The following is a 21,795-nucleotide window of genomic DNA, read 5'->3' as shown; positions in this document are numbered from 1 at the left end:
AAAAAATGGGAACCAGAGGGTGTGATACAGCTGGATGGCCACAAACTCCGAGCGGCGCTGCGGAAGGAGCCGGGCGGGCTGAGCGTGGTGAACCCCTCTTGCCTGCTCCCGCACCCTCCTCGCCAACACTGGCCGGCCGCTCGCTTTCAGCGGCCGCCATCTTTGTGCGGGGCAGAGAGCGAAAAAATAAATAACAAAACAAACGACTAAAACGGGAATATTGTCAACCGGAGCGTTGATAATGAGGAAGGTAATCGAATCGGTCGGGCCGAAACCATTAATAATGTGTTCTTTCTTACGCCACGCCCTCACTTTGTGCCACTCACAAAGATGGCGTCGGCACGTGATCCGAATTATGCGGTTTATTTTAAATCTTTTTTTTGACGACGAGCTTTTCGTCGGCCAGGCGCCGCGGATTGTGTCACTGGAGGGGAAAAGACCTGGCAGGCCGCGGCGGAAATTAAAAAGTAATGGAAGGGGATTGACCATTTTTTTTTGCTGTGGGGGCGGGGCGGTTGTTGAAAGCTCTTTATTGGCCCAGGGGCGGGCGGACAGTCGCAGTGTGGGAACAGGAGGTGGAGGAGGGCAGGCTGAGCAGCTCCCAGTCACACTGCAGCACAAGCAAAGCCCCCATTGCATTGCCCTTGCTGCATTTAAAGGCCTTACTTACTTACCCTCTTGTTCACCAGTCTCTCTCTCTGTCAGGGTCGCAGACAGGAATTCCAAGGCGCCGCGACCCCTGACAGCGCCATCGCCACCCCCCCCCCCCAAAGCGGGACATGGACCCCCATAAGGCACAGCAGCTGGCGGCGGAGCTGGAGGTGGAGATGATGGCTGACATGTACAACAGGTAGGTGCGCCCTTTGACCCGCCCTGGGTGGGCGCGGGCTAAGGTCGGAGCGCCCTTTGACCCCCCCTGGGTGGGTCGGGAAGTCTGGCGCGCCCTTTGACTGGGTCGTGAAGGTTGGCGCACCCTTTGACCCCTTGGGTGGGTTGGGAAGGTTGGTGCGCCCTTTGGGTCATAAAGGTTGGCGCGCCTTTTGACTGGGTCGTAAAGGTTGGTGCTTTCTTTGACCCGCCTGGGTGGGTCATGAAGGTGGCGCGCCCTTTGACTGGGTTGTGAAGGTTGGCGCGCCCTTTGACCCCCCTGGGTGGGTCGGGAAGGATGGTGCGCCCTTTGACCCCCCCCCCCCCGGGTGGGTCGGGAAGGTTGATGCGCCTTCTGACCCCTGGGTGGCACAGCGAGGCTCGTGCACCATTTGACCCCCAGGGTTATAAGAACATAAGCAATAAGAGCAGGAGTAGGTCGCTTGGCCCCTCGAGCCTGCTCCGCCATTTAATGCGATCATGGCTGATCTGATCTTGGGCTCAGCTCCACTTCCCTGCCCGCTCCCCATAACCCTCGACTCCCTTATCGTTCAAAAATCTGTCTCTCTCCACCTTAAATGTATTTAATGACCCAGCCTCCACCGCTCTCTGGGGCAGAGAATTCCACAGATTTACGACCCTCTGCGAGAAGAAGTTCCTCTTCATCTCAGTTCTAAAAGGGCGACCCCTTTATTCTGAGACTGTGCCCCCGAGTTCTAGATTTCCCCATGAGGGGAAACATCCTCTCTGCATCTACCCTGTCGAGCCCCCTCAGTATCTTATATGTTTCGATAAGATCACCTCTCGCTCTTCTAAATTACAATGAGTATAGGCCCAACCTGCTCAACCTTTCCTCATAAGTCAACCCCCTCATCTCTGGAATTAACCGAGTGAATCGTCTCTGAACTGCCTCCAATGCAAGTATATCCTTCCTTAAATAAGGAGACCAAAACTGTACGCAGTACTCCAGGTGTGGTCTCACCAATACCCTGTACAGTTGTAGCAGGACTTCCCTGCTTTTATACTCCAACCCCCTTGAAATAAAGGCCAACATTCCATTTGCCTTCCTGATTACTTGCTGTACCTGCATGCTAACTTTTTGTGTTTCATGTACAAGGACCCCCAGGTCTCTCTGTATCTCAGCATTTTGTAATCTCTCCCCATTTAAATAATTGTTTTTTTATTTTTCCTGCCAAAGTGCATTTTCCCACATTAAACTCCCATCTGCCAGATTTTTGCCCATTCACTTAGCCTGTCTATATCCCTTTGCAGGTTCTTTGAGTCCGCCACACAATTTGCTTTCCCACCTATCTTTGTATCAGCAAATTTAGCTACATTACACTCAGCCCCTTCATCCAAGTCATTAATATAGATTGTAAATAGTTGAGGCCCCAGCACTGATCCCTGCGGAACCCCACTAGTTACAGTTTGCCAACCGGAAAATGACCCATTTATCCCGACTCTCTGTTTTCCGTTAGTTAGCCACTCCTCTATCCATGCTAATATATTACCCCCAACTCCGTGAGCTCTTATCTTGTGCAGTAACCTTTTATGTGGCCCCTTATCGAATGCCTTCTGGAAATCCAAATACACGACACAAAGCTGGGTAGGCGTGTGTGCTGTGAGGAGGATGCAGAGAAACTCCAGTATGATTTGGACAGGTTGGGTGATTGGGCAGAAGCATGGCAGATGCAATATAATGTGGATAAATGCGAGGTTATCCACTTTGGTGGTAAAAACAGGAAGACAGATTATTATCTGAACGGCAATAGATTGGGAGAAGGGGAAGTGCAACGAGACCTGAGTGTCCTTGTGCACCAATCGCTGAAGGTAAGCATGCAGGTGCAGCAGGCGGTTAAGAAGGCAAATGGTATGTTGGCCTTCGTAGCCAGAGGGTTTGAGAATAGGAGCAAGGATGTCTTGCTGCAGTTGTACAGGGCCTTGGTGAGACTACACCTTGAGTATTGTGTGCAGTTTTGGTCGCCTTATCTGAGGATGTTCTTGCCATGGAGGGAGTGCAGCGAAGATTCACCAGACTGATACCTGGGATGGCAGGAATGACGTATGAAGAGAGATTGGGTCGATTGGGCTTATATTTGCTGGAGTTTCGAAGAATGAGAGGGGATCTCATTGAAACTTATAAAATTCTAACAAGACTAGACAGACTAGATGCAGGAAGGATGTTCCCAATGGCGGGGGAGTCCAGAACCAGGGGTCACAGTCTAAGGATAAGGGATAAGCCATTTAGGACAGAAATGAGGAGGAATTTCTTCACCCGAAATGAGGAGGAATTTCTTCACCCAGAGAGTGGTGAACCTGTGGAATTCTCTACCACAGAAGGCAGTAGAGGCCAATTCATTAAATATAGTCAAGAAGGAGTTGGATATATTTCTTAAGGCTAAAGGGATCAAGGGATATGGGGAGAAAGCAGGGACCGGGTACTGAATTTGGATAATCAGCCATGATCTCATTGAATGGCGGAGCAGGTTCGAGGGGCTGAATGGCCGACTCCTGCTCCTACTGTCTATGTTTCTGTGACATCTACTGGTTCCCCTTTATCCACCCTGCTCGTTACATCCTCAAAGAACTCCAGCATATCTGCTCCCTGGCTGGGAGCTGTTGGTGGGCCCTTTGACAGCCAGGCGGGCTGGCGGTTGTTGTAGCCTTTGAACCCCAGGAGGCCGCCAGATGGCGGGGGGAGGGGAACGGGCGGGAAGCACAACATTCCCTTCACACGCCAATAGAAAGGGGTCCCAAACATAGAAACATAGAAGATAGGAGCAGGAGTAGGCCATTCGGCCCCTCGAGCCTCCTCCGCCATTCAATGAGATCATGGCTGATCATCCAAATTCAGTACCCTGTCCCTGCTTTCTCCCCATATCCCTTGATCCCTTTAGCCTTAAGAAATATATCCAACTCCTTCTTGACTATATTTAATGAATTGGCCTCCACTGTCTTCTGTGGTAGAGAATTCCACAGGTTCACCACTCTCTGGGTGAAGAAATTCCTCCTCATCTCTGTCCTAAATGGCTTACCCCTTATCCTTAGACTGTGACCTCTGGTTCTGGACTCCCCGCCATCGGGAACATCCTTCCTGCATCTGGTCTGTCTAGTCCTGTTAGAATTTTATAAGTTTCAATGAGATCCCCACATCCGCTCCATCACCAAGACCGCCTACTTCCACCTCGGGTAACCTCGCCCGTCTCTGCCCCTGCCTCAGCCCATCCATTGTCACTGCCAGACTTCGACTATTCCAACGCTCTCCGGCCCAGTGTCCCATCTTCAGCAATGTGATCACCACCAGGTAATGTTCTTTTTTTTAGTGATGTTGTTTGAGGGATAAAGATTGGCCCCAGGACTCCGCTGCCCACCCCCCTCCGCCCACACCCCCCCTGCCCACACCCCCCTGCCCACCCCGCTCCGCCCACACCCCCCTGCCCACACCCCCCTGCCCACCCCCCTCCGCCCACACCCCCCTGCCCACCCTGCTCCGCCCACAGCCCCCTGCCCACACCCCCCTGCCCACCCCCCTCCGCCCACACCCCCCTGCCCACCCCGCTCCGCCCACAGCCCCCTGCCCACACCCCCCTGCCCACCCCCCTCCGCCCACACCCCCCTGCCCACCCCGCTCCGCCCACAGCCCCCTGCCCACACCCCCCTGCCCACCCCCCTCCGCCCACACCCCCCTGCCCACCCCCCTCCGCCCACACCCCCCTGCCCACCCCCCTCCGCCCACAGCCCCCTGCCCACACCCCCCTGCCCACCCCCCTCCGTCCACAGCCCCCTGCCCACACCCCCCTCCGCCCACACCCCCCCTCCGCCACACCCCCCTCCGCCCACACCCCCCTCCGCCCACACCCCCCTCCGCCCACACCCCCCTCCGCCCACACCCCCCTGCCCACACCCCCCTGCCCACCCCCCTCTGCCCACACCCCCCTGCCCACCCCCCTCCGCCCACACCCCCCTGCCCACCCCCCTCCGCCCACACCCCCCTGCCCACCCCCCTCCGCCCACACCCCCTGCCCACCCCCCTCCGCCCACACCCCCCCTGCCCACACCCCCCTGCCCACCCCCCTCCGCCCACACCCCCCTGCCCACCCCCCTCCGCCCACACCCCCCTGCCCACACCCCCCTGCCCACCCCCCTCCGCCCACACCCCTCCGCCCACACCCCCCTGCCCACCCCCCTCCGCCCACCCCCCTCCGCCCACACCCCCCTGCCCACCCCCCTCCGCCCACACCCCCCTGCCCACACCCCCCTGCCCACCCCGCTCCGCCCACACCCCCCTGCTCACACCCCCCTGCCCACCCCGCTCCGCCCACACCCCCCTGCCCACACCCCCCTGCCCACCCCCCTCCGCCCACACCCCCCTGCCCACACCCCCCTGCCCACCCCCCTCCGCCCACACCCCCCTGCCCACCCCGCTCCGCCCACACCCCCCTGCCCACACCCCCCTGCTCACCCCGCTCCGCCCACCCCCCCTGCCCACCCCGCTCCGCCCACACCCCCCTGCCCACACCCCCCTGCCCACCCCCCTCCGCCCACACCCCCCTGCCCACCCCCCTCCGCCCACACCCCCTGCCCACCCCGCTCCGCCCACACCCCCCTGCTCACACCCCCCTGCCCCCACACCCCCCCCTGCCCACACCCCCCTGCCCACACCCCCCTGCCCACCCCCCTCCGCCCACACCCCCTCCGCCCACCCCCCCTGCTCACACCCCCCTGCCCCCACACACCCCCCTGCCCACACCCCCCTGCCCACACCCCCCTCCGCCCACCCCCCCTGCCCACACCCCTCCGCCCACACCCCCCTCCGCCCACACCCCCCTGCCCACCCCGCTCCGCCCACCCCCCCTGCCCACACCCCTCCGCCCACACCCCCCTGCCCACCCCGCTCCGCCCACACCCCCCTGCCCACACCCCCCTGCCCACACCCCCCTCCGCCCACCCCCCCCGCCCACACCCCTCCGCCCACACCCCCCCTGCCCACCCCGCTCCGCCCACACCCCCCTCCGCCCACACCCCCCTCCGCCCACACCCCCCTGCCCACACCCCCCTCCGCCCACACCCCCCTGCCCACACCCCCCTGCGCCCACACCCCCCTGCTCTTCTTCCAGTATTGGCTGTGGGATCTTTTACGTCCACCTGAGAGGGGAGACGGGGGCTTCAGTTCAATTTTTCATCCGACAAACGGCACTTTTGTCAGTGCAGCACTCCCTCAGTACGGCCCCTCCGACAGTGCAGCGCTGCATCAGTACGGCCCCTCCGACAGTGCAGCGCTCCCTCAGTACGGCCCCTCCGACAGTGCAGCGCTCCCTCAGTACTGCCCCCTCCGACAGTGCAGCACTCCCTCAGTACGGCCCCTCCGACAGTGCAGCACTCCCTCAGTACTGCCCCTCCGACAGTGCAGCGCTCCCTCAGTACTGCCCCCTCCGACAGTGCAGCACTCCCTCAGTACTGCCCCTCCGACAGTGCGGCGCTCCCTCAGTACTGCCCCTCCGACAGTGCAGTGCTCCCTCAGTACGGCCCCTCCGACAGTACAGAGCTCCCTCAGTACTGCCCCTCCGACAGTGCATCGCTCCCTCAGTACTGCCTCTCCGACAGTGCGGCGCTCCCTCAGTACTGCCCCTCCGACAGTGCAGCATTCCCTCAGTACTGCCCCTCCGACAGTACAGAGCTCCCTCAGTACTGCCCCTCCGACAGTGCAGCGCTACCTCAGTACTGCCCCTCCAACAGTGCAGAGCTCCCTCAGTACTGCCCCTCCGACAGTGCAGAGCTCCCTCAGTACTGCCCCTCCGACAGTGCGGCGCTTGCTTAGTACTGCCCCTCCGGCAGTGCAGCACCTCCTCAGTACTGCTCCTCCGACAGTGCGGCGCTCCCTCAGTACTGCCCCTCCGACTGCAGCGCTCCCTCAGCACTGCCCCTCCGACAGTGCAGCGCTCCCTCGGTACTGCCGCTCCGACATTACGGCACTCCCTCAGTACTGCCCCCTCCGACGGTGCGTCGCTCCCTCAGTACTGCCCCTCTGACGGCGCAGCGCTCTCAGTACTGCTCCTCCAACAGTGTGGCGCTCCCTCAGTACTGCCCCTCCGACAGTGCAGCACTCCCTCAGTACTGCCCCTCCGACAGTGCGGCGCTCCCTCAGTACTGCCCCTCTGACAGTGCAGCGCTCCCTCAGTACTGCCCCTCCGACAGTGCGGCACTGCCTCAGTACTGCCCCTCCGGCAGTGCAGCGCTCCCTCAGTACTGCCACTCCGACAGTGCAGCGCTCCCTCAGTACTGACCCACCGACAGTGCAGCGCACCCTCAGTACTGCACCTCCGACAGTCCAGCGCTCCCTCAGTACTGACCCACCGACAGTGCAGCGCTCCCTCAGTACTGCACCTCCGACAGTCCAGCACTCCCTCAGTACTGCCCTCCAACAGTGCAGCGCTCCCGCAGTACTCCCGCTCCGACAGTGCAGCGATCCCTCTTTACTGTTCCTCCAACAGTGCAGCACTCCCTCAGTACTGCCCTCCGACAGTGCAGCGATCCCTCTTTACTGTTCCTCCGACAGTGCAGCGCTCCCTCAGTACTGCCCATCCGACAGTGCTGCGCACCCTCAGTACTGCCCATCCGACAGTGCGGTGCTGCCTCAGTACTGCTCCTCAGACAGTGCAGCGCTCCCTCAGTACTGCCCCTCCGACAGTGCAGCGCTCCCTCAGTACTGCCCCTCCGACAGTGCAGCGCTCCCTCAGTACTGACCCTCCCACAGTGCAGCGCTCCCTCAGTACTGCCCCTCCGGCATTACGGCGCTCCCTCAGTACTGCCCCTCCGACTGCAGCGCTCCCTCAGTACTGCCCCTCCGACAGTGCAGGGATCCCACTTTACTGCTCCTCCGACAGTGCAGTGCTCCCTCAGTACTGCTCCTCCAACAGTGTGGCGCTCCCTCAGTACTGCCCCTCCGACAGTGCAGCACTCCCTCAGTACTGCCTCTCCAACGGTGCAGCGCTCCCTCAGTACTGCCCCTCCGATTGTGCAGCGCTCCCTCAGTACTGCCCCTCCGGCAGTGCAGCACTGCCTCAGTACTGCCCCTCCGACAGTGCGGCACTGCCTCAGTACTGCCCCTCCGACAGTGCGGCACTGCCTTAGTACTGCCCCTCCGACAGTGCAGCGCTCCCTCAGTACTGCCACTCCGACAGTACGTTGCTCCCTCAGTACTGCCACTCCGACAGTGCAGCACTCCCTCAGTGCTGCCACTCCGACAGTGCAGCGCTCCCTCAGTACTGACCCAGCGACAGTGCAGCGCTCCCTCAGTACTGCCTCTCCGGCAGTGCAGCACCTCCCCAGTACTGCTCCTCTGACAGTGCGGCGCTCCTTCAGTACTGCCCCTCCGACAGTGCGACGCTCCTTCAGTACTGCCCCTCCAACAGTGTAGCGCTCCCTCAGTACTGCCCCTCCGACGGTGCGGCGCTCCCTCAGTACTGCCGCTCCGAGATTACGGGGCTCCCTCAGTACTGCCCCTCTGACGGTGCAGCACTCCCTCAGTACTGCTCCTCCAACAGTGCAGCGCTCCCGCAGTACTCCCGCTCCGACAGTGCAGCGATCCCTCTTTACTGTTCCTCCGACAGTGCAGCGATCCCTCTTTACTGTTCCTCCGACAGTGCAGCGCTCCCTCAGTACTGCCCCTCCGACAGTGCTGCGCTCCCTCAGTACTGCCCCTCCGACAGTGCTGCGCACCCTCAGTACTGCCCATCCGACAGTGCGGTGCTGCCTCAGTACTGACCCTCCCACAGTGCAGCGCTCCCTCAGTACTGCCCCTCCGGCATTACGGCGCTCCCTCAGTACTGCCCCTCCGACTGCAGCGCTCCCTCAGTACTGCCCTTCCGACAGTGCAGCGATCCCTCTTTACTGCTCCTCCGACAGTGCAGTGCTCCCTCAGTACTGCTCCTCCAACAGTGTGGCGCTCCCTCAGTACTGCCCCTCCGACAGTGCAGCACTCCCTCAGTACTGCCCTCCGACGGTGCAGCGCTCCCTCAGTACTGCCCCTCCGAATGTGCAGCGCTCCCTCAGTACTTCCCCTCCGACAGTGCGGCGCTCCCTCAGTGCTGCCCCTCCGGCAGTGCAGCACCTTCTCAGTACTACCCCTCCGGCAGTGCAGCGCTCCCTCAATACTGACCCACCGACAGTCCAGCACTCCCTCAGTACTGCACCTCCAACAGTGCAGCGCTCCCTCAGTACTACCCCTCCGACAGTGCTGCGCTCCCTCAGTACTGCCCCTCCGACAGTGCAGCGCTCCCTCAGTACTGACCCACCGACAGTGCAGCGCTCCCTCAGTATTGCCTTCCCACAGTGCGGCGATCCCTCAGTACTGCCCCTCCGACAGTGCAGCGATCCCTCTTTACTGCTCCTCCGACAGTGCTGCGCTCCCTCAGTACTGCTTCTCCGACAGTGCAGCACCTCCTCAGTACTGCTTCTCCGACAGTGCGGCGCTCCTTCAGTACTGGCCCTCCAACAGTGTAGCGCTCCCTCAGTACTGCCCCTCCGGCATTACGGCGCTCCCTCAGTACTGCCCCTCCGACTGCAGCGCTCCCTCAGCACTGCCACTCCGACAGTGCAGCGCTCCCTCAGTACTGCCCCTCCGACAGTGCGGCGCTCCCTCAGTACTGCCCCTCCGATAGTGCAGCGCTCCCTCAGTACTGCCCCTTCGGCAGTGCGGCACTTCCTCAGTACTGCCACTCCGACTGTGCGGCGCTCCCTCAGTACTGTCGCTCCGACAGTGCAGCGGAGGGTACTGCCCCTCCGACAGTGCAGCGCTCCCTCAGTACTGACCCAGCGACAGTGCAGCGCTCCCTCAGTACTGCCCCTCCGACAGTGCTGCGCTCCCTCAGATCTGCCCCTACGACAGTGCAGCGCTCCCTCAGTACTCTCCCTCCGACAGTGCAGTGCTCCCTCAGTACTCTCCCTCCGACAGTGCAGTGCTCCCTCAGTACTGACCCTCCGGCAGTGCAGCACCTCCTCAGTACTGCTCCTCCGACCGTGCGGCGCTCCTTCAGTACTGCCCCTCCAACAGTGTAGCGCTCCCTCAGTACTGCCCCTCCGACAGTGCGGCACTGCCTCAGTACTGCCCCTCCGGCAGTGCAGCACCTCCTCAGTACTGCCCCTCCAACAGTGCAGTGCTCCCTCAGTACTGCTCCTCCAACAGTGTGGCGCTCCCTCAGTACTGCCCGTCCGACAGTGCAGCACTCCCTCAGTACTGCCCCTCCGACAGTGCAGCGCTCCCTCTGTACTGCCCCTCCGACAGTGCAGCACTCCCTCAGTACTGCCCCTCCGGCAGTGCAGCACCTGCTCAGTACTGCCCCTCGTGCAGTGCAGCGCTCCCTCACTACTGCCCCTCCGGCAGTGCAGTGCTCCCTCGGTGCTGCCCCTCCGGCAGTGCAGCCCTCCCTCGGTACTACCGCTCCGACATGACGGGGCTCCCTCAGTACTGCTCCTCCGACAGTGCTGCGCTCCCTCAGTGCTGCCCCTCCGACAGTGCGGCGCTGCCTCAGTACTGCCCCTCCGTCGGTGCAGCGCTCCCTCAGTACTGCCCCTCAGTGTGGCGCTCCCTCAGTACTGACCCACCGACAGTGCAGCGCTCCCTCAGTATTGCCTTCCGACAGTGCGGCGCTCCCTCAGTACTGCCCCTCCGACAGTGCAGCGCGCCATCCGTACTGCCCTTTCGACAGTGCAGCGCTCCCTCAGTATTGCCTTCCGACAGTGCGGCGCTCCCTCAGTACTGCCACTCCGACAGTGCAGCACTCCCTCAGTACTGCCACTCCGACAGTGCAGCGCTCCCTCAGTACTGCTCCTCCGACAGTGCAGCGCTCCCTCAGTACTGCCACTCCGACAGTGCAGCACTCCCTCAGTACTGCCACTCCGACAGTGCAGCGTTCCCTCAGTACTGCTCCTCCGACAGTGCAGCACTCCCTCAGTACTGCCACTCCGACAGTGCAGCGCTCCCTCAGTACTGACCCAGCGACAGTGCAGCGCTCCCTCAGTACTGCCTCTCCGGCAGTGCAGCACCTCCCCAGTACTGCTCCTCTGACAGTGCGGCGCTCCTTCAGTACTGCCCCTCCGACAGTGTAGCGCTCCCTCAGTACTGCCCCTCCGACGGTGCGGCGCTCCCTCAGTACTGCCGCTCCGAGATTACGGGGCTCCCTCAGTACTGCCCCTCTGACGGTGCAGCACTCCCTCAGTACTGCTCCTCCAACAGTGCAGCGCTCCCGCAGTACTCCCGCTCCGACAGTGCAGCGATCCCTCTTTACTGTTCCTCCGACAGTGCAGCGATCCCTCTTTACTGTTCCTCCGACAGTGCAGCGCTCCCTCAGTACTGCCCCTCCGACAGTGCTGTGCACCCTCAGTACTGCCCCTCCGACAGTGCGGCACTTCCTCAGTACTGCCACTCCGACAGTGCGGCGCTCCCTCAGTACTGCCCCTCCGATAGTGCAGCGCTCCCTCAGTACTGCCCCTCCGGCAGTGCGGCACTTCCTCAGTACTGCCACTCCGACAGTGCGGCGCTCCCTCAGTACTGTCGCTCCGACAGTGCAGCGGAGGGTACTGCCCCTCCGACAGTGCAGCGCTCCCTCAGTACTCTCCCTCCGACAGTGCAGCGCTCCCTCAGTACTGGCCCTCCGACAGTGCAGTGCTCCCTCAGTACTGACCCTCCGGCAGTGCAGCACCTCCTCAGTACTGCTCCTCCGACTGTGGGCGCTCCTTCAGTACTGCCCCTCCAACAGTGTAGCGCTCCCTCAGTACTGCCCCTCCGACAGTGCGGCACTGCCTCAGTACTGCCCCTCCGGCAGTGCAGCACCTCCTCAGTACTGCCCCTCCGACAGTGCAGCGCTCCCTCTGTACTGCCCCTCCGACAGTGCAGCACTCCCTCAGTACTGCCCCTCCGACAGTGCAGCACTCCCTCAGTACTGCCCCTCCGACAGTGCAGCGCTCCCTCTGTACTGCCCCTCCGACAGTGCAGCACTCCCTCAGTACTGCCCCTCCGGCAGTGCAGCACCTGCTCAGTACTGCCCCTCGTGCAGTGCAGCGCTCCCTCACTACTGCCCCTCCGGCAGTGCAGTGCTCCCTCGGTGCTGCCCCTCCGGCAGTGCAGCCCTCCCTCGGTACTACCGCTCCGACATTACGGGGCTCCCTCAGTACTGCTCCTCCGACAGTGCTGCGCTCCCTCAGTGCTGCCCCTCCGACAGTGCGGCGCTGCCTCAGTACTGCCCCTCCGTCGGTGCAGCGCTCCCTCAGTACTGCCCCTCAGACAGTGTGGCGCTCCCTCAGTACTGACCCACCGACAGTGCAGCGCTCCCTCAGTATTGCCTTCCGACAGTGCGGCGCTCCCTCAGTACTGCCCCTCCGACAGTGCAGCGCGCCATCCGTACTGCCCTTTCGACAGTGCAGCGCTCCCTCAGTACTGCCCCTCCGACAGTGCGGCACTGCCTTAGTACTGCCCCTCCGACAGTGCGGCACTGCCTCAGTACTGCCCCTCCGGCAGTGCAGCACCTCCTCAGTGCTACCCCTCCGGCAGTGCAGCGCTCCCTCAGTACTGCCGCTCCGACAGTACATTGCTCCCTCAGTACTGCCCCTCCGACATGCAGCACTCCCTCAGTACTGCCCCTCCGACAGTGCGGCACTGCCTTAGTACTGCCCCTCCGACAGTGCGGCACTGCCTCAGTACTGCCCTCCGATAGTGCAGCACTCCCTCAGTACTGTCGCTCCGACAGTGCAGCGGAGAGCACTGCCCCTCCGACAGTGCAGCGCTCCCTCAGTACTGCCACTCCGACAGTGCAGCGCTCCCTCAGTATTGCCCCTCCGACAGTGCAGCGCTCCCTCAGTACTGCCCCTCCGACAGTGCGTCACTGCCTTCGTACTGCCCCTCCGATAGTGCAGCGCTCCCTCAGTACTGCCCCTCCGGCAGTGCAGCACTGCCTCAGTACTGCCCCTCCGACAGTGCGGCACTGCCTCAGTACTGCCCCTCCGACAGTGCGGCACTGCCTCAGGACTGCCCCTCCGATAGTGCGGCGCTCCCTCAGTACTGCCCCTCCGGCAGTGCAGCACCTCCTCAGTGCTACCCCTCCGGCAGTGCAGCGCAGCGCTCCCTCAGTACTGCCACTCCGACAGTACGTTGCTCCCTCAGTACTGCCACTCCGACAGTGCAGCACTCCCTCTACTGCTACTCCGACAGTGCGGCGCTCCCTCAGCACTCTCCCTCCGACAGTGCAGTGCTCCCTCAGTGCAGCGGTCCCTCAGTACTGCCCCTCCAGCAGTGCAGCACCTCCTCAGTACTGCTCCTCCGACAGTGCAGCGCTCCCTCAGTACTGCCCCTCCGACAGTGCGGCACTGCCTTAGTACTGCCCCTCCGACAGTGCGGCACTGCCTCAGTACTGCCCCTCCGATCGTGCAGCGCTCCCTCAGTACTGCCCCTCCGGCAGTGCAGCACTGCCTCAGTACTGCCTCTCTGACAGTACGGTGCTCCCTCAGTACTGTCGCTCCGACAGTGCAGCGGAGAGTACTGCCCCTCCGACAGTGCAGCGCTCCCTCAGTACTGACCCAGCGACAGTGCAGCGCTCCCTCAGTACTGCACCTCCGACAGTGCAGCGCTCCCTCAGTACTGCCCTCCGACAGTGCAGCGCTCCCTCAGTACTGCCCTCCGACAGTGCAGCGCTCCCTCAGTACTACCCCTCCCACAGTGCGGCGCTCCTTCAGTATTCCCCCATCGATGGTGCGGCGCTCCCTCAGTACTGCCCCTCCGACATTACGGGGCCCCCTCAGTACTGCCCCTCTGACGGTGCAGCGCTCTCAGTGCTGCCCCTCCGACAGTGCGGCGCTGCCTCAGTACTCTCCCTCCGACAGTGCAGCGGTCCCTCTTTACTGCTCCTCCGACAGTGCAGTGCTCCCTTAGTACTGACGCTACCACAGTGCGGCGCTCCCTCAGTACTGCCCCTCCGGCAGTGCAGCACTCCCTCAGTACTGCCACTCCGACAGTGAGGCGCTCCCTCAGTACTGTCGCTCCGACAGTGCAGCGGAGAGTACTGCCCCTCTGACAGTGCAGCGCTTCCTCAGTACTGACCCAGTGACAGTGCAGCGCTCCCTCAGTACTACCCCTCCGACAGTGCAGCACTCCCTCAGTACTGCCCCTCCGACAGTGCAGCGCTCCCTCAGTACTGCCCCTCCGACAGTGCAGCGCTCCCTCAGTACTGCCCCTCCGATAGTGCAGCGCTCCCTCAGTACTGCCCCTCCGACAGTGCAGCACCTCCTTAGTACTGCCCCTCCGACAGTGCAGCGCTCCCTCAGTACTGACCCAGCGACAGTGCAGCGCTCCCTCAGTACTGCCCCTCCGACAGTGCAGCGCTCCCTCAGTACTGACCCAGCGACAGTGCAGCGCTCCCTCAGTACTACCCCTCCCACAGTGCGGTGCTCCTTCAGTATTCCCCCTTCGATGGTGCGGCGCTCTCTCAGTACTGCCCCTCCGACATTACGGGGCCCCCTCAGTACTGCCCCTCTGACGGTGCAGCGCTCTCAGTACTGCTCCTCCAACAGTGTGGCGCTCCCTCAGTACTGCCCCTCCGACTGTGCTGCGCTCCCTCAGTGCTGCCCCTCCGACAGTGCGGCGCTACCTCAGTACTGCCCCTCCGACAGTGCAGCGCTCCCTCAGTACTGCCCCGACGACAGTGCAGCGATCCCTCTTTACTGCTCCTCTGACAGTGCAGTGCTCCCTTAGTACTGACCCTACCACAGTGCGGCGCTCCCTCAGTACTGCCCCTCCGACAGTGCAGTGCTCCCTCAGTACTGACCCTCCGGCAGTGCAGCACCTCCTCAGTACTGCTCCTCCGACCGTGCGGCGCTCCTTCAGTACTGCCCCTCCAACAGTGTAGCGCTCCCTCAGTACTGCCCCTCCGACAGTGCGGCACTGCCTCAGTACTGCCCCTCCGGCAGTGCAGCACCTCCTCAGTACTGCTCCTCCGACAGTGCAGCACTCCCTCAGTACTGCCCCTCCGACAGTGCAGCGCTCCCTCAGTACTGCCCCTCCGACAGTGCAGCGCTCCCTCTGTACTGCCCCTCCGACAGTGCAGCGCTCCCTCTGTACTGCCCCTCCGACAGTGCAGCACTCCCTCAGTACTGCCCCTCCGGCAGTGCAGCACCTGCTCAGTACTGCCCCTCGTGCAGTGCAGCGCTCCCTCACTACTGCCCCTCCGGCAGTGCAGTGCTCCCTCGGTGCTGCCCCTCCGGCAGTGCAGCCCTCCCTCGGTACTACCGCTCCGACATTACGGGGCTCCCTCAGTACTGCTCCTCCGACAGTGCTGCGCTCCCTCAGTGCTGCCCCTCCGACAGTGCGGCGCTGCCTCAGTACTGCCCCTCCGTCGGTGCAGCGCTCCCTCAGTACTGCCCCTCAGACAGTGTGGCGCTCCCTCAGTACTGACCCACCGACAGTGCAGCGCTCCCTCAGTATTGCCTTCCGACAGTGCAGCGCGCCATCCGTACTGCCCTTTCGACAGTGCAGCGCTCCCTCAGTACTGCCCCTCCGACAGTGCGGCACTGCCTTAGTACTGCCCCTCCGACAGTGCGGCACTGCCTCAGTACTGCCCCTCCGATCGTGCAGCGCTCCCTCAGTACTGCCCCTCCGACAGTGCGGCACTGCCTTAGTACTGCCCCTCCGACAGTGCGGCACTGCCTCAGTACTGCCCCTCCGATCGTGCAGCGCTCCCTCAGTACTGCCCCTCCGGCAGTGCAGCACCTCCTCAGTGCTACCCCTCCGGCAGTGCAGCGCTCCCTCAGTACTGCCGCTCCGACAGTACATTGCTCCCTCAGTACTGCCCCTCCGACATGCAGCACTCCCTCAGTACTGCCCCTCCGACAGTGCGGCACTGCCTTAGTACTGCCCCTCCGACAGTGCGGCACTGCCTCAGTACTGCCCTCCGATAGTGCAGCACTCCCTCAGTACTGTCGCTCCGACAGTGCAGCGGAGAGTACTGCCCCTCCGACAGTGCAGCGCTCCCTCAGTACTGCCACTCCGACAGTGCAGCGCTCCCTCAGTATTGCCCCTCCGACAGTGCAGCGCTCCCTCAGTACTGCCCCTCCGACAGTGCGTCACTGCCTTAGTACTGCCCCTCCGATAGTGCAGCGCTCCGTCAGTACTGCCCCTCCGGCAGTGCAGCACTGCCTCAGTACTGCCCCTCCGACAGTGCGGCACTGCCTCAGTACTGCCCCTCCGACAGTGCGGCACTGCCTCAGTACTGCCCCTCCGATAGTGCGGCGCTCCCTCAGTACTGCCCCTCCGGCAGTGCAGCACCTCCTCAGTGCTACCCCTCCGGCAGTGCAGCGCAGCGCTCCCTCAGTACTGCCACTCCGACAGTACGTTGCTCCCTCAGTACTGCCACTCCGACAGTGCAGCACTCCCTCTACTGCTACTCCGACAGTGCGGCGCTCCCTCAGCACTCTCCCTCCGACAGTGCAGTGCTCCCTCAGTGCAGCGGTCCCTCAGTACTGCTCCTCTGACAGTGCAGCGCTCCCTCAGTACTGCCCCTCCGACAGTGCGGCACTGCCTTAGTACTGCCCCTCCGACAGTGCGGCACTGCCTCAGTACTGCCCCTCCGATCGTGCAGCGCTCCCTCCGTACTGCCCCTCCGGCAGTGCAGCACTGCCTCAGTACTGCCTCTCTGACAGTACGGTGCTCCCTCAGTACTGTCGCTCCGACAGTGCAGCGGAGAGTACTGCCCCTCCGACAGTGCAGCGCTCCCTCAGTACTGACCCAGCGACAGTGCAGCGCTCCCTCAGTACTGCACCTCCGACAGTGCAGCGCTCCCTCAGTACTGCCCTCCGACAGTGCAGCGCTCCCTCAGTACTACCCCTCCCACAGTGCGGCGCTCCTTCAGTATTCCCCCATCGATGGTGCGGCGCTCCCTCAGTACTGCCCCTCCGACATTACGGGGCCCCCTCAGTACTGCCCCTCTGACGGTGCAGCGCTCTCAGTGCTGCCCCTCCGACAGTGCGGCGCTGCCTCAGTACTCTCCCTCCGACAGTGCAGCGGTCCCTCTTTACTGCTCCTCCGACAGTGCAGTGCTCCCTTAGTACTGACGCTACCACAGTGCGGCGCTCCCTCAGTACTGCCCCTCCGGCAGTGCAGCACTCCCTCAGTACTGCCACTCCGACAGTGAGGCGCTCCCTCAGTACTGTCGCTCCGACAGTGCAGCGGAGAGTACTGCCCCTCTGACAGTGCAGCGCTCCCTCAGTACTGACCCAGCGACAGTGCAGCGCTCCCTCAGTACTACCCCTCTGACAGTGCAGCGCTCCCTCAGTACTGACCCTCCCACAGTGCAGCGCTCCCTCTACTGCCCCTCCGGCAGTGCAGCACCTCCTCAGTACTGCTCCTCCGACAGTGCAGCGCTACCTCAGTACTGACCCAGCGACAGTGCAGCGCTCCCTCAGTACTGCCCCTCCGACAGTGCAGTGCTCCCTCAGTACTGACCCTCCCACAGTGCAGCGCTCCCTCTACTGCCCCTCCGGCAGTGCAGCACCTCCTCAGTACTGCTCCTCCGACAGTGCGGCGCTCCTTCAGTACTGCCCTTCCGACGGTGCGGCGCTCCCTCAGTACTGCCCCTCCGACAGTGCAGCACTCCCTCAGTACTGCCCCTCCGACAGTGCAGCGCTCCCTCAGTACTGCCCCTCCGATAGTGCAGCGCTCCCTCAGTACTGCCCCTCCGACAGTGCAGCGCTCCCTCAGTACTGACCCAGCGACAGTGCAGCGCTCCCTCAGTACTGCACCTCCGACAGTGCAGCGCTCCCTCAGTACTACCCCTCCCACAGTGCGGTGCTCCTTCAGTATTCCCCCTTCGATGGTGCGGCGCTCTCTCAGTACTGCCCCTCCGACATTACGGGGCCCCCTCAGTACTGCCCCTCTGACGGTGCAGCGCTCTCAGTACTGCTCCTCCAACAGTGTGGCGCTCCCTCAGTACTGCCCCTCCGACTGTGCTGCGCTCCCTCAGTGCTGCCCCTCCGACAGTGCGGCGCTACCTCAGTACTGCCCCTCCGACAGTGCAGCGCTCCCTCAGTACTGCCCCGACGACAGTGCAGCGATCCCTCTTTACTGCTCCTCTGACAGTGCAGTGCTCCCTTAGTACTGACCCTACCACAGTGCGGCGCTCCCTCAGTACTGCCCCTCCGACAGTGCAGTGCTCCCTCAGTACTGACCCTCCGGCAGTTCAGCACCTCCTCAGTACTGCTCCTCCGACCGTGCGGCGCTCCTTCAGTACTGCCCCTCCAACAGTGTAGCGCTCCCTCAGTACTGCCCCTCCGACAGTGCGGCACTGCCTCAGTACTGCCCCTCCGGCAGTGCAGCACCTCCTCAGTACTGCTCCTCCGACAGTGCAGCACTCCCTCAGTACTGCCCCTCCGACAGTGCAGCGCTCCCTCAGTACTGCCCCTCCGACAGTGCAGCGCTCCCTCTGTACTGCCCCTCCGACAGTGCAGCGCTCCCTCTGTACTGCCCCTCCGACAGTGCAGCACTCCCTCAGTACTGCCCCTCCGGCAGTGCAGCACCTGCTCAGTACTGCCCCTCGTGCAGTGCAGCGCTCCCTCACTACTGCCCCTCCGGCAGTGCAGTGCTCCCTCGGTGCTGCCCCTCCGGCAGTGCAGCCCTCCCTCGGTACTACCGCTCCGACATTACGGGGCTCCCTCAGTACTGCTCCTCCGACAGTGCTGCGCTCCCTCAGTGCTGCCCCTCCGACAGTGCGGCGCTGCCTCAGTACTGCCCCTCCGTCGGTGCAGCGCTCCCTCAGTACTGCCCCTCAGACAGTGTGGCGCTCCCTCAGTACTGACCCACCGACAGTGCAGCGCTCCCTCAGTATTGCCTTCCGACAGTGCAGCGCGCCATCCGTACTGCCCTTTCGACAGTGCAGCGCTCCCTCAGTACTGCCCCTCCGGCAGTGCAGCACCTCCTCAGTGCTACCCCTCCGGCAGTGTAGCGCTCCCTCAGTACTGCCGCTCCGACAGTACATTGCTCCCTCAGTACTGCCCCTCCGACATGCAGCACTCCCTCAGTACTGCCCCTCCGACAGTGCGGCACTGCCTTAGTACTGCCCCTCCGACAGTGCGGCACTGCCTCAGTACTGCCCTCCGATAGTGCAGCACTCCCTCAGTACTGTCGCTCCGACAGTGCAGCGGAGAGTACTGCCCCTCCGACAGTGCAGCGCTCCCTCAGTACTGCCACTCCGACAGTGCAGCGCTCCCTCAGTATTGCCCCTCCGACAGTGCAGCGCTCCCTCAGTACTGCCCCTCCGACAGTGCGTCACTGCCTTAGTACTGCCCCTCCGATAGTGCAGCGCTCCCTCAGTACTGCCCCTCCGGCAGTGCAGCACTGCCTCAGTACTGCCCCTCCGACAGTGCGGCACTGCCTCAGTACTGCCCCTCAGACAGTGCGGCACTGCCTCAGTACTGCCCCTCCGATAGTGCGGCGCTCCCTCAGTACTGCCCCTCCGGCAGTGCAGCACCTCCTCAGTGCTACCCCTCCGGCAGTGCAGCGCAGCGCTCCCTCAGTACTGCCACTCCGACAGTACGTTGCTCCCTCAGTACTGCCACTCCGACAGTGCAGCACTCCCTCTACTGCTACTCCGACAGTGCGGCGCTCCCTCAGCACTCTCCCTCCGACAGTGCAGTGCTCCCTCAGTGCAGCGGTCCCTCAGTACTGCCCCTCCGGCAGTGCAGCACCTCCTCAGTACTGCTCCTCCGACAGTGCAGCGCTCCCTCAGTACTGCCCCTCCGACAGTGCGGCACTGCCTTAGTACTGCCCCTCCGACAGTGCGGCACTGCCTCAGTACTGCCCCTCCGATCGTGCAGCGCTCCCTCAGTACTGCCCCTCCGTCAGTGCAGCACTGCCTCAGTACTGCCTCTCTGACAGTACGGTGCTCCCTCAGTACTGTCGCTCCGACAGTGCAGCGGAGAGTACTGCCCCTCCGACAGTGCAGCGCTCCCTCAGTACTGACCCAGCGACAGTGCAGCGCTCCCTCAGTACTGCACCTCCGACAGTGCAGCGCTCCCTCAGTACTGCCCTCCGACAGTGCAGCGCTCCCTCAGTACTACCCCTTCCACAGTGCGGCGCTCCTTCAGTATTCCCCCATCGATGGTGCGGCGCTCCCTCAGTACTGCCGCTCCGACATTACGGGGCCCCCTCAGTACTGCCCCTCTGACGGTGCAGCGCTCTCAGTGCTGCCCCTCCGACAGTGCGGCGCTGCCTCAGTACTCTCCCTCCGACAGTGCAGCGGTCCCTCTTTACTGCTCCTCCGACAGTGCAGTGCTCCCTTAGTACTGACGCTACCACAGTGCGGCGCTCCCTCAGTACTGCCCCTCCGGCAGTGCAGCACTCCCTCAGTACTGCCACTCCGACAGTGAGGCGCTCCCTCAGTACTGTCGCTCCGACAGTGCAGCGGAGAGTACTGCCCCTCTGACAGTGCAGCGCTCCCTCAGTACTGACCCAGTGACAGTGCAGCGCTCCCTCAGTACTACCCCTCCGACAGTGCAGCGCTCCCTCAGTACTACCCCTCCGACAGTGCAGTGCTCCCTCAGTACTGACCCTCCCACAGTGCAGCGCTCCCTCTACTGCCCCTCCGACAGTGCAGCGCTCCCTCAGTACTGCCCCTCCGACAGTGCAGTGCTCCCTCAGTACTGACCCTCCCACAGTGCAGTGCTCCCTCAGTACTGCTCCTCCGACAGTGCGGCGCTCCTTCAGTACTGCCCCTCCGACGGTGCGGCGCTCCCTCAGTACTGCCCCCTCCGACAGTGCAGCACTCCCTCAGTACTGCCCCTCCGACAGTGCAGCGCTCCCTCAGTACTGCCCCTCCGACAGTGCAGCACCTCCTCAGTACTGCCCCTCCGACAGTGCAGCGCTCCCTCAGTACTGACCCAGCGACAGTGCAGCGCTCCCTCAGTACTGCACCTCCGACAGTGCAGCGCTCCCTCAGTACTACCCCTCCCACAGTGCGGTGCTCCTTCAGTATTCCCCCTTCGATGGTGCGGCGCTCTCTCAGTACTGCCCCTCCGACATTACGGGGCCCCCTCAGTACTGCCCCTCTGACGGTGCAGCGCTCTCAGTACTGCTCCTCCAACTGTGTGGCGCTCCCTCAGTACTGCCCCTCCGACTGTGCTGCGCTCCCTCAGTGCTGCCCCTCCGACAGTGCGGCGCTACCTCAGTACTGCCCCTCCGACAGTGCAGCGCTCCCTCAGTACTGCCCCGACGACAGTGCAGCGATCCCTCTTTACTGCTCCTCTGACAGTGCAGTGCTCCCTTAGTACTGACCCTACCACAGTGCGGCGCTCCCTCAGTACTGCCCCTCCGACAGTGCAGTGCTCCCTCAGTACTGACCCTCCGGCAGTGCAGCACCTCCTCAGTACTGCCCCTCCAACAGTGTAGCGCTCCCTCAGTACTGCCCCTCCGACAGTGCGGCACTGCCTCAGTACTGCCCCTCCGGCAGTGCAGCACCTCCTCAGTACTGCTCCTCCGACAGTGCAGCACTCCCTCAGTACTGCCCCTCCGACAGTGCAGCGCTCCCTCAGTACTGCCCCTCCGACAGTGCAGCGCTCCCTCTGTACTGCCCCTCCGACAGTGCAGCGCTCCCTCTGTACTGCCCCTCCGACAGTGCAGCACTCCCTCAGTACTGCCCCTCCGGCAGTGCAGCACCTGCTCAGTACTGCCCCTCGTGCAGTGCAGCGCTCCCTCACTACTGCCCCTCCGGCAGTGCAGTGCTCCCTCGGTGCTGCCCCTCCGGCAGTGCAGCCCTCCCTCGGTACTACCGCTCCGACATTACGGGGCTCCCTCAGTACTGCTCCTCCGACAGTGCAGCGCTCCCTCAGTACTGCCCCTCAGACAGTGTGGCGCTCCCTCAGTACTGACCCACCGACAGTGCAGCGCTCCCTCAG

At 63.1% G+C, this 21,795-nt stretch overlaps 1 protein-coding gene across 1 annotated transcript in view; it reads left to right on the top strand.

The window, feature by feature from the left end:
• The first annotated feature begins 536 nt into the window (after nucleotides 1–536).
• timm10 (translocase of inner mitochondrial membrane 10 homolog (yeast)) overlaps nucleotides 537–21,795 on the top strand; it is a 62,579-nt gene continuing 41,320 nt past the window's right edge. Inside the window, exon 1 of the mRNA XM_085975624.1 lies at nucleotides 537–850. Coding sequence (XP_085831750.1) covers nucleotides 780–850 — 71 coding nt within the window. The 5' untranslated portion in view covers nucleotides 537–779. The remainder of the gene's footprint in view (nucleotides 851–21,795) is intronic.

This window comes from Somniosus microcephalus, unplaced genomic scaffold (assembly GCF_052327205.1).
Source record: "Somniosus microcephalus isolate GS21.2 unplaced genomic scaffold, FLI_Smic_1.0 unresolved_chr2, whole genome shotgun sequence".
Taxonomy (NCBI): domain Eukaryota; kingdom Metazoa; phylum Chordata; class Chondrichthyes; order Squaliformes; family Somniosidae; genus Somniosus; species Somniosus microcephalus.
Note: the sequence above shows the minus strand (reverse complement) of the source record. Positions and strands in the feature narration are given on the sequence as shown.